Source organism: Cicer arietinum, chromosome 4, assembly GCF_000331145.2.
Source record: "Cicer arietinum cultivar CDC Frontier isolate Library 1 chromosome 4, Cicar.CDCFrontier_v2.0, whole genome shotgun sequence".
Classification (NCBI taxonomy): Eukaryota; Viridiplantae; Streptophyta; class Magnoliopsida; order Fabales; family Fabaceae; genus Cicer; species Cicer arietinum.
The window spans coordinates 11,830,290-11,842,247 of record NC_021163.2 but is presented as its reverse complement, the minus strand read 5'-3'; the positions used below and the strand labels follow the sequence as shown (position 1 = coordinate 11,842,247).

The 11,958-nt window shown below is 28.4% G+C and overlaps 2 protein-coding genes across 2 annotated transcripts in view; one reads left to right on the top strand and one right to left on the bottom strand.

The window, feature by feature from the left end:
• The first annotated feature begins 5,363 nt into the window (after positions 1-5,363).
• LOC101509183 (WRKY transcription factor 22) lies at positions 5,364-7,121 on the top strand. Its single transcript, XM_004496460.4, has 3 exons — positions 5,364-6,245; positions 6,434-6,547; positions 6,723-7,121. Exons 1-3 carry the CDS (start codon positions 5,776-5,778, stop codon positions 7,033-7,035), a joined length of 897 nt encoding a protein of 298 aa, XP_004496517.1. The 5' UTR covers positions 5,364-5,775; the 3' UTR covers positions 7,036-7,121.
• Positions 7,122-10,462: 3,341 nt separating this feature from the next.
• The window catches only part of LOC101508859 (pentatricopeptide repeat-containing protein At5g52850, chloroplastic), a 3,893-nt gene continuing 2,397 nt past the window's right edge, over positions 10,463-11,958 (bottom strand). Inside the window, exon 2 of the mRNA XM_004496459.4 lies at positions 10,463-11,958. Coding sequence (XP_004496516.1) covers positions 10,559-11,958 — 1,400 coding nt within the window. The 3' untranslated portion in view covers positions 10,463-10,558.

Genomic DNA, 11,958 nt, shown 5'->3' with positions numbered 1-11,958 from the left:
CTCTTCCACTAAAGAAACTAGTCTTTTGGGAGAGACTAGGTCCCATGCACTTGAGTCATATCAGTTACACAAAATAGAGAAAAACTAGGATTGGGATTGTATGTTGTCATGTAGTGGAAACATTTGTGGCCATTCAATTAAGAATTCAATTAAGAAATGCTTGAAATTTGGACCGTCTGATCCTAATCGGACCACCGCATTTAATCATTTAAGAGTTATTGAAGGGATGTTTTGATCTTTCTGCAATTTGAGTAATCTGAAAACCCTAATGGACTCGGTCCACCATTAAATTGGTACTCTCTGAACCTTTATAATATGGATTATTTGGACTTTGAAGAGGATTACTATGCCCTTTCTTTCTATTTGTAGGTTTTAAGATGCATCAGAAGTTTAGTTGTTCAATTTGTTTTCTTTTACAGTAGACTGTCTTTGCATTGTATTGTTGTATGTTTGATGTGATACTATGCATGCTGTAATTTGTCTATCTTCAAGTCGTTTGTTGTAGATGTTTTTTGGCTTGGGTTTAATCCATCTCTTTGTTAAATGAACTTGGATCTCACTCCTAAAAACTAGCTCAAAGAATGAGTGTCCAAACACATATAATCAGCCGCTCAAGAATTTTGACAATGTGGTACTTATAATTTGAATACTAATAATACGGATAATATGGAATCCTTTGACAAAAAAAATTGTTTACACTATACCATGGATATTGTTTTATTACTATGAATATTGTACTAGTTCTTTTAAGGAGTTAAAATTATATGTTCATTTATCCCTTTAAAGATTTAAACATGGTTGCCTATATAAGGACTAAGAATGCTTATTTAGGAATAAACTTATGACATCTTCAAAGACATAATTATAAAACACACTCTTAAATAGGTTTTTATGTTTTTGTCAACACCATAAAAATGCTTCTTGAAAAATATCTATAACAAGTCATACTAGATTTTATAAAACTCATGGCTTATTCCCACCCTCATGATTTTAATTTTGTCGTACATTATACATATGTAATTAATTAACTTTGTGGTCCATAAACGTAATATTGTTAGTCAGTAGTGTGATATTGTTGTTTAATCTATAACGAGTTTATGTGCATGCAATAGTCAAGCACTATAACTGTATGCTCCAAAGTGTGGCCTATAACTGCATGCTTGTACACATCATATAAGCATGGTAATTGGATTACAACCCAAACTGCAAATAGTTTATTCATCACTCTTATTTCTTAAATAAAAAATTACTTATTTTCTCCCTCTATTTTGACATGGTACAAGGATAGTTGATGTATCTAATAGACACTACACCAAAACATGTGCGATTTAAGTCAACATCAGATAAATAGTGCAGGTTTTTTTTTTTTTTTTCAAAGTATTCATGTTCAAAAATTAGAGTCTAATCCTATGAGGTACAGAAATTTATTTAATGGATTGATTTCTTTTAATCTATGATATTTTATATGCATTTGCTATAAATTGAACTAATGACCCCATGCTTAATTCAGTGGACTCAATTGTTCATCAACTGTCACACTATGTTAGTAGTTTTTTCTATTTATTATAAGCTAAGTAATGACGTCAAATATATACTCTCAATCCCTAATTATAAGTTCTCAATGAAAAAAATTATCACTAAATATAAAATTATTTTCAAAATATTAGATGCATTTATGAAAGGCATTCAATTAGCTCTACTAATTACAAATGTCAAGGATACTGATCTGATACATTCAATTATCAAAATAAAAAATAAAATTTATGATAATATATATTAAAATATGACTTCAAAACTAAATTTTGAACTTTTTTATTTTAGTATAAATGATAAATTACACTATAATTAACTTACACAACTACAAAGTACACAGTTCGAACTCAAAAAAATATTTGACCTAACATTCAATAATTTATATTGGCTCACATCAATAGCGACTAATGATCTATTAAACACAGGTTTTGATTATTATGCTTTGACGTGAAAATTGTCCATGAAAATGTTCATTTTTCAAAATACAAGCTAAAACTTCAAGCATGATAATTTTATATGAATTAAAAATTATATTTTTTTAACTTTACCAAAATTGAAGTTATCAAAATTTATAGGAATTAAAAAATATTAAACTTTAACTTTTATATACATATTCTTTTTCTACTTAATCACAAACTCAACTACACTAATTATTATAAAATATAGAATTTTAATATAATATCATAAAAATTATATTTTCTAAGATATTATGTTATATTTTAAAATAAATTCAATTTTATAGACAGATTTGTTTATTAGTTTATCTAAAACTAAATTAAATCAATTTTCTAAAAAGTTAATATGAAACAGACTCTAAAGTAATAAGTCATATCAGAAATTTCTTTTACAAAAAAATCCAAACAAATATAAAAAAAATAAGCTTATAACAAATAAGAAATGAGGATAAACTTAAATATTTTTAATCAGTCGAGTTTGGACTTTACAAAAAGGGTAGAAATATTCTCCATTTACAGAAAATCTCAATTACTAATGTTTTTAACTTGGACCTAGCCTATTTTAATTTTAATCCCCATAGATCGGTCGAGGAAAAGTTTGTAGCATTGAAGCATGTGGTCAACCAATCCAAACACTAATGGAAATAAGAACTACCATTGAAAGATTTCATTCTACTACCAAAAAAATTGGACCCCTCCCACGTTTAAGGGTACGAATTAATGGGTTTACATCAAATATGATAGTGGTGGTCCCTTACAACTCTTTCTTTACTCAACCTTCTTTCACACACTACTCTGCTTCAAAGGTACTTCGGTAATTGGCATTTATCTTTCTTAAAATTTTGTGTATGTTTGATTTCAAAGTCTTTTGAGGAGTTAAAATTGATTCTAAAATTATAAAACTATTTTAATTGATTTTGATATATTTACATTTTATTGAATATAATTAATTTTATTTAGGTAAATTATTTTAATTTGAAGTTATTATTTGTACTTTTTAACTTTAAATGTGATTTTTACATTTAACTTAGGACTCAACACACATTTACACAAATGCATTAAAATATAATTTTTATTTTCAAATTCTTTTTTACTTACATATAGGGTGAAAATAAACTAGTAGTCCCTGAGAGTTTTATAGTCCAACTTACCTAAAGTCTAGTTTGACTTTTTGAATAAAAATGTTAAATTTATAGTTCGTTTAAACATATTAATTTAAATAGATCAGACTTATACTTATTAAATTTTTTATTAAATCGGTTTATATATTATTATTATCATTATTATTATTTATTAATATTATTATTTTTTAGTGACTTAGTATTTATTGAATAAAAAAAGTATAATTTTATTAATTTTCTTCATATATAAAAATAATTTCATGTGAAATAGAATTTCATGTTAGACCAAATTTTAAAAAAAGATCAGATCAGATGAGACCGAAAAAAAAAACTTATAATAGATCATAAACTAAACTTAAATTTAAAAAGTTAATAACTCAATCATTTCAAAGTCTATCTAACCTCACATATTCTCATATTTACTTACATATTTAAAATCAATTTTTATTACCACGTACTTTTAATAATTACCCTTGTGGGAGAAGAATTTTAGGCTCGTCAATTAAACTATATGTATAGATCACCTCCACTGCCATTTTACTCACTATCATCAAAGATGCCATAGAAATAATTTTTAATTCATATTCTTTATTTTTTAAGCAATTGTTATCGAGTACTCCAGAAATATTTATTAAGAACTCAAATGTAAAAATAAAAAAAAATAAAAAAAAAATAATGTAATTCTTTGAAGATTATAAAAAGTAATATTTTTGCATCAAAATTTATTTTTTATTTTCTTTTTATATTTAACTAGCATTAGCTATTGGAGTCGTTAATTTCAATTAATATTTTCATGACGTATATATTGTGCTTTCTAGTTGGATACTTATACCTTCATATTCCTTATGTAAAAACCAAACTTCATTGCACCCAGACCATTTACTTTTATTTTTTTACTAGCATATATAATTTTTATTCCTTCTTTCCTACGCTTCTCTTTTTCCTGTATGCTTTATATTACTTTGGGATCTTTTTATTTCTGGAAACTTAACTGTTGTCTTGTTGCTCCACTTTTTGGTCCCCTTTTGTTTCTATTATTTCTCATGCTTTGTATTGTAAATATTAAATTTCTTATCAAAAATTCAAAATGATTCTTTTCATTTTCTGATTATTTTCTTTCTATCTTTTATTGCTGACAAAAAAAAAATCCACAAAAACAAAAAAGGACCTTTCCTCATTTATGATATTTTTTTACAGAAAAATAAATTTCATTTAAATATTAAAATTAAAATAATACAATCAAATTAATTATAAGTTGAAACATTTTCTATCTATTTTGAGATCAATATTAATGGTTAAAAATTAAAAAAACACATATGGTCAATGACACTAATAATGATATACATAAATATTTTTGAAACCAATGATAAATTACAAAACAAAAACTTTAATCTTAAAAATTAAATTAATATTTTAATTTATAAAAAACATTTGTTAACGTTCACTTATATCGATTATAGATAATCTCTAACGTGACAAATATAATCATGTGTTGACAAATTATATGTAAGATTGCGATGATGTTGACTTTTGTGATAGCTTCTATAAGTTAATTGCTCAAAATATAGTACCTATCGGAAAAAAAAAAACAAATTATTTGTCTTGAAAAATACCACATCAATACGAGAAAATAAATAAAGTTACACTATAATGACGAACAACACAACATTGCGTTCAAACGACAAAATCAAAGATAAAAATACAAAAGTAAATTAAATTTACGTGAAAACTATTTATTTAAAAAATAAAATAATAGGTTATTAAATATTTAACATTAAAAATAAATAATTTAATAAATTTGACTTAAGTTTTTACGTGACATCTAAAAGATTAATTTTATTTAAATAATTTTTCTAATATTTATGAAAGTAGTTTTTTTTCTTATAATATTGACTGAAAAGTGTAATTGATATATACTAATAATTTGTTACGTATATAAATTAAATCTCCATTAATTTATATAGATGAATATTGTTCCCAAAAAAAAATTATTACAACATCTAATTATACAACAAAAGAATATATTATGAATTTGGAATGAGACAAATATAAATAAATAAAAAATACTACTATGATCAAATAGCATTCTTTCACTCAAAATTTAATTAAAAAAAACAGTATAGTTATAACACACCGATAGTGAGTGTAGGAACTTTTCTAGCTAGGGGCATCCGAATCATGGTCATCTTTGTTTAGGTCCCCCTTTGACATTTTCACAATGTCAATGAAAAAGGCAATTGAATTTGGCATTTTCAGAGGAACAAATAAAACATCTCAAGCTCCTCCAATCCACGACAACCTCCAACCTTCACAAGATTCCACTTTCACACACATCTCTCTCTCTCCTCTTTCTCTCTCTTAATAACTTGTCAATCAATTTTTTCTAGTATAAAAATGATTAATTACTCAACTCATGCTCCACACCATCCTTCTTGCTTCATCCTCTTCACTTTGTCTCTATAATTTTTGCACTAACCCTCAAAAGTCAGCGCCATCTTTTGTCCTTCAATTTTTTCTCCCTTTTGCCTAAGATTTTGCTCCTTATTTAGTTCCTTCAATATTAGTCCAAAAAAACCACACCAATTTTCCCAACTTTCTAACCATACCAAGAAGAAAAAAATAATATCTTTGTGCTATTATATCTCATCCCTAATTTGCATTTAATAATGGATGAGGATTGGGATTTGTTTGCCATAGTTAGAAGCTGCCAATCACCCACCAATACTACTACAAAAGAAAATCCATTTACAACCACCAATAAAACTACACAATCTTCAATTTCCTCTTCTAATTTCAAGGTAGAATTAGAATATGAGGCATTTTCCTTTCCCAATATAGTGCAACCTATAGCCAATGAGATTCAAGAGTTAAACCAATTATTCACATCTTTTAACCCCACCACCACAAACACCACTACTACTACCACTAGTGATAATGGTATCAATCCCAATTCCCCTAATAATATTGCAAGATCCATTGGACAACAACAACACCATCTTCCCTCTACCAATTGGCCTCCTTTTGTGCAAGAAACCCAACAATTACAACAACAAAAACAAGAATTTCAAGTACTCCAAAACAATTCTTCCATTGTCTTCCCAAACACCCAACCTCAAACACCTAGATCAAGAAAAAGGTACAAAATTTTCTAATTTCCTCTAATAATCAAACATTTCATTCATTTCATCATTATTCATTACTCAAATAATGGAACTAATATTTCATCACTATACAAAATATGCTTTTACATTTTATATTTTTATTTAAATTTATAAATTTTCTATTATAAAAAAATTATATACTTTCTTTTTTCCTATTCAACAGAAAAAGTCAACAAGGGAAAATGGTGTGTCACGTAACTGCAGATAACCTCTCAGCAGATTTATGGGCATGGCGTAAATATGGACAAAAACCCATCAAAGGTTCTCCATATCCAAGGTACACATAATTGTACTAAAAACCAATTTCATAATAAATTTCTTTTTATACTGAAACAATTTTTAGTCGGACTTTAATTGAACTTCTGATATAAATATAATCAATTTTAAGTTATATTTTAAGACGGAACAGTATAGTATGTTTTATGAATAATTTGTTGTTGTACATGTAATAGGAACTATTATAGATGTAGCAGTTCGAAAGGTTGTACAGCAAGAAAGCAAGTTGAAAGGAGCAACTCTGAAGCAGAAATGTTCATTGTAACATACACAGGAGACCACACACACCCCAGACCTACCCATAGGAACTCACTCGCCGGCAGTACCCGAACCAAGTCTCCGGCGATGCTTTTGTCCACTTCAACTTCTAGTCAATCCAACACCATAACTTCTCCTTCTTCCTCCTCTTCAGCTCCATACTCTTTGGTTGAAGAAGAAGAGGATATGGACATGGAAATTGAAACTGATGAAGAAGCTGATGATACCTAGTCATAGTCATGGCCAATTAAACTAATTAGTGCCCTCAATGATGCTTGACTTTTTATTTTGTAAATAATTTAAACATAATTTATGCACTTACATCCACTACATCACAATTATTAATAGTTGTGACTTTTGACTTAACTATTATAAAAGTTAAAAATAATAATTTGACAATTGAAATTGTCTAACATTTACTTTGTCAGTGTATACGAATTAAATCTTTAAATTCATAAAAATATTTATTTTTCATCTTATAAGGAGTAAGAATGAATTAAACTTAATGAATTTAAAAATATAATACAACAATCAAAACATATTTATAACATGCACCAAACCCAATATTACCTCACCTTGCATTTTCTTATGTGTTATTTGTTCATGTTGTTCTTCCTTTAAAATGCATTTTTGTTGGAGAACAACATCAACAACATGGCCGTTCAACATATTTTTATGGTCTAAATCAAATTTTAATTTTATTAGAACTTGTTAATGTAAGAGAAATTAATATAATATTATGTGTCTTAAAAAGTGTTTTTAAGAAAATAAAAAATGTAACCACTCATAAATATTGAAAGTAATAATAATAATAATTTTTTTTTTACCATTTTTAGGAAAATAAAAATTACATAATTCAATAGAGTTTAATTGAGATAGAGTGTGATAAATAGTTTTACATTTGTATTGAACCAACATGCAAGTGCGCCATTTTAGTCAATAAAAAAGAATCTTGTACATAGCAAAATCTCAAACTACTTTTGGCAGTTGACTTGGGATGTGTTCGAATCCATAAGGGCAACAACATATGTTGTCCAATTATTTGCATTCCCCGTCTGAGTTACTTTCTTGCAAGGCTTTTATTTTGGGTCAGAGTTTTGAGAACTAAAGTGAGGGATTGAGTGACCTTATAGGGATCGACCCTAACCAACATTAATTAAAAAAATGCATCATGTAGTTTTGTCCATGATTTAAATATATAAGGTTTATCTTTGAGTTGTGTGGTTACATCTTTGAGATTTTGCAGTAACATCACTATATGTGTTGACTATTTGATTGTAATCAAGCATATGGATGTGTGGTTCTGATTCGCCATATCTCAAAACTCTTCACTGATGCACCTAATAAAATGTAAGAAATTTCCAACAAACAGATGCCACGTCAAAAAAAATTAATATTTTCTTGTCTCTAATAAAAATAATAAAATATTTAGAAAACTAAAATTGATTGTTTTTGTTGACCAGGTTAAACTTTGAGGTTTTATTATATTATTTATGTTTTTATTATAAGTACTCATGCATTTGTTTGCTCTAATTAAAAAAATTAATAAATTATGTAATTAATTTTATGTGTTAATGATTTTAAAATCTTTATAATTAAAGTATTTTGTAGTTGTCAAATATTAACATGTCAATCCAAACACATTAATAAAAAAAGTTGGATTATTTGACATACTATAAAAAAAAGTTGGTATCCGTGTCCATAATACAAAAATAATCTAAAATTTAAATTAATTAAATAATAATGAAATAAGAAGAAATAACATGCCTTTAAATTATGGTATCCAACGATAAATTGTGGGGTTTGGTTTAATTGCGACAATTAACTCTTGTATTTAATGTCTTAAGAATTTATCTAAAAATTTAATATCAAAATCTCTTATAATATTATTTTTATAATATTATTTAAGTAAATAACTGTTCTAACCTATTGCAGACACCCCCAACACAAAATTCTATAAAATATGAAAGTTGTTACAAATATTATACTTATACTTGAATTTTAATACTAATTTACTACTTATAAAATAAATGAAAATATTAACAAGTGTCTAACATTTAAAGATAAAAAATTTACATAAAAAAATGTATTAAAAATGGTATATTATGAAATGTCAAAATTTATTCTTTTTTGTTACAAAATTTTTATTTTTGTATCAAGAAGTGCTGTTAGCATTAACCTAAAACAAATATCTAAAATGAAATAATTAGCTACTCAAAAAATTGTGGATTTCCTTTCAACTCCTTGCTCCTCTTCAGCACCACAATCTCAATCTAGTAATCATAATATTTGTTGGAGAATATTAGTGATTCATCGTCTCCACCTTCATTCCTTGTCATTATGGTTCTTCATTCCCATCTCCTCTAATCTCTTCAAACTCAAAATATCAATATATTGATTTAAGGACCGATGAATCATTAGGGAGAACAATGGATCTTCTTTCTTTAATCGTAAAGCTGTTGATTAATTCTAACAATTTTTTAAATCAACAAGTGGTGCACTTTGTATGGGGTGGTTTGTTTGAATTTGGAAGTAACACCAACAAGTGTCTTTTGATTAGTTTGTTGCGTGTCTAGATTTTTGTCGTTGTTCTAGTAAAAATCGTTTAACTAATGAAATGTTTTAGTTGTTAATTCTGTACAATTAAATAATTTCAAAGACCACATATTATATTTTGTTTATTTATTATAAATAACTAAATTTAAATATATAAATATGTTTTTGAGTTTTGTGGTTGCATCTTTGTAATTCCCTATAGCGTTTTGCATTGATGACCGATTGATTGAAATTGTGCGTGAATCATAAACATTGTCTGATTCTAAATTGCCATATCAAAAGTCGTAGTATTCAATGTTTGACGTACAATAGTTCCTCAACAATCTGCTATGCACATCAATTAAAGGATTTAATACCTATTCTTTACAATGAAGAAAATTGAATGCAAAATAATGAAATTTATTCATGTAGAGATTCTTTAAGGAAATATCTTCTTTAAAAAATGTGAACACTTGATCTGATGCAACTGGCAACTACTCTCACAATTGTAGCTACAATATAATCCTCTTTTCTAAAATGTAAATGTATGTTATTGAATTGTTTATAATATACCTTCACAACATTTTATTCTTGTTAGAACTGGATAATATAAGAATATATATATATATTTAACAATTATGATTTATGGACACCATAATTTTTCTACGTTTATTCAATATTTTATTTTCTCTTTATCTCTCTCTTCTTATCACATTACTAATATATCACATTTATCACTTTGTTTTTGTTTTGTCTCTGTATCTCTCTTCCTACACACATTTAGTTAGATCTAATTTCAAAATTCTGAGAGCCAAAAGAAAATATAAAGCAAATGGAAATTTGAGATTGAGTAATTCTTAGTTAAAAACAATGTAATATAAGAACGTCAATTCATAATTCACAAAAGTTTCTGCTCGTCCAATTCTTTTCATGCTGAAAGTGGACAGTTACTCTTTTCCAACATAACATGGCATTTGTCCAGTTATATGACTCAACATGGAGATTAATTTTGTTGTGGAAAAGCTTCCAAATTGTTCTGCATCTTCTCTAAGAGCTCAGGGCTTCAGATTGTTTTCTGAAAACTTTTAGAACCTATTTTATATGCAAGTGAAAACCAGCTTACTTATGTTACATCAACAATATTTGTTATCTTCCCTTCAAAATTCAAGGATCATCAATGTAATATATTTAGCAAAAAAAACAAGGAAACGTTTCTGCATCATGAGTGACCTCTGCAAGAACACTTGCCATTCTTAAAGAAATGGAATCGTTTCCCATCCCTTACAATTATCTCCCTCCCAATCACTTGTGTTGAAAGCATTATAAAAGTATGGCAGTGAGGGCAGATCAGAGAATTCTTGTTTATGCGTATCGGAGCCATAGTTGGTACATTAAGAACACCATATGCAACTGCCAATTGCTCTGAGTGGTATAACATATCTTCATTCTCTTGGTATGGATACCCTCTATTCCTAAATTCAGTTACAAGAAACTTCAGCTTTTCATTAACTTCATCATCGTTGATCTTCTCTCCTGTGGAAAAGTGACAAATCTTGCTTCTTATCTCCATCCAGCACTGTCCAGGACTTCTCCTTAAACCTCTTTCTTTCATCAACCTACGTGTCTTCTCTCCAAAATCGGAGAGTCCAGCGTTGTCATACAAGTTCGCAAGCAGCAAATATATTGCAGGATCAGATGGATCAAGCTCAAGACACCTTCTAGCCATATCTTCTCCTAATGCAACATTTCCATGTAAGTTGCAAGCATTTAATAAAGTTTTACAAATCATAGAGTCTGGTTCGAAAGGCATTGTTTCGATAACTCCCGTAGCTTCCTCTAGACGACCACCTCTACCAAGGAGATCAACTAAACACACATAGTGATCCAATTTTGGTGTTATGTGGTATGCTTTTTCCATAGAATAGAAATACTCAAGACCTAGATCCAATAAGCCACCATGGCTGCAAGCAGAAATCAGTGATAAGAGTGTGACAGAATCAGGTTTAACTCCTGCTAACCTCATGTCATCAAAAGCGGAAAGAGCTTGGGATATATATCCATTCAATGCCAAACCAGATATCAAACCATTCCATGAAAACTGATCTGGCTTATTCATATCTTTGAAAGCTCTATGTGCATGGTGCGTACTACCGCATTTGCTGTACAAATGAACTAAGCTGTTTGAAACTGAGTTAAATCTCTGGAAGCCTGATTTGACAGAGTAACAATGCAGCTGCTTTCCAGTTTCCATAGTGCCTAAGCCAGCTGCTGCTGATAAGAAACATGGCAAGCTAAACTCATCCATCTCAATCCCATCATTGCGCATGTGAATGAAAACTTTCAATGCCATTCCATGATCCCCCTTCTGGTTTAGTCTTGCGACTAAACTTGTGTACGTGATGGGATCTCTACGATTCATCAAACGCATAACTGACCATGCCTCATCCGTCATCCCCCCTCCAGCATAAGCATCAACAAGAGCATTCCCAACAGCTATATCTACGTCTGCTTTTGTTTTTATGATATGTCCATGGAGCATCATTGTTGGAACAGGAGACCTCATTTTGCCGCAAGCTCCTAGAATGGTAGATAATGTAAACAAATTCGGTTGCATTCCTG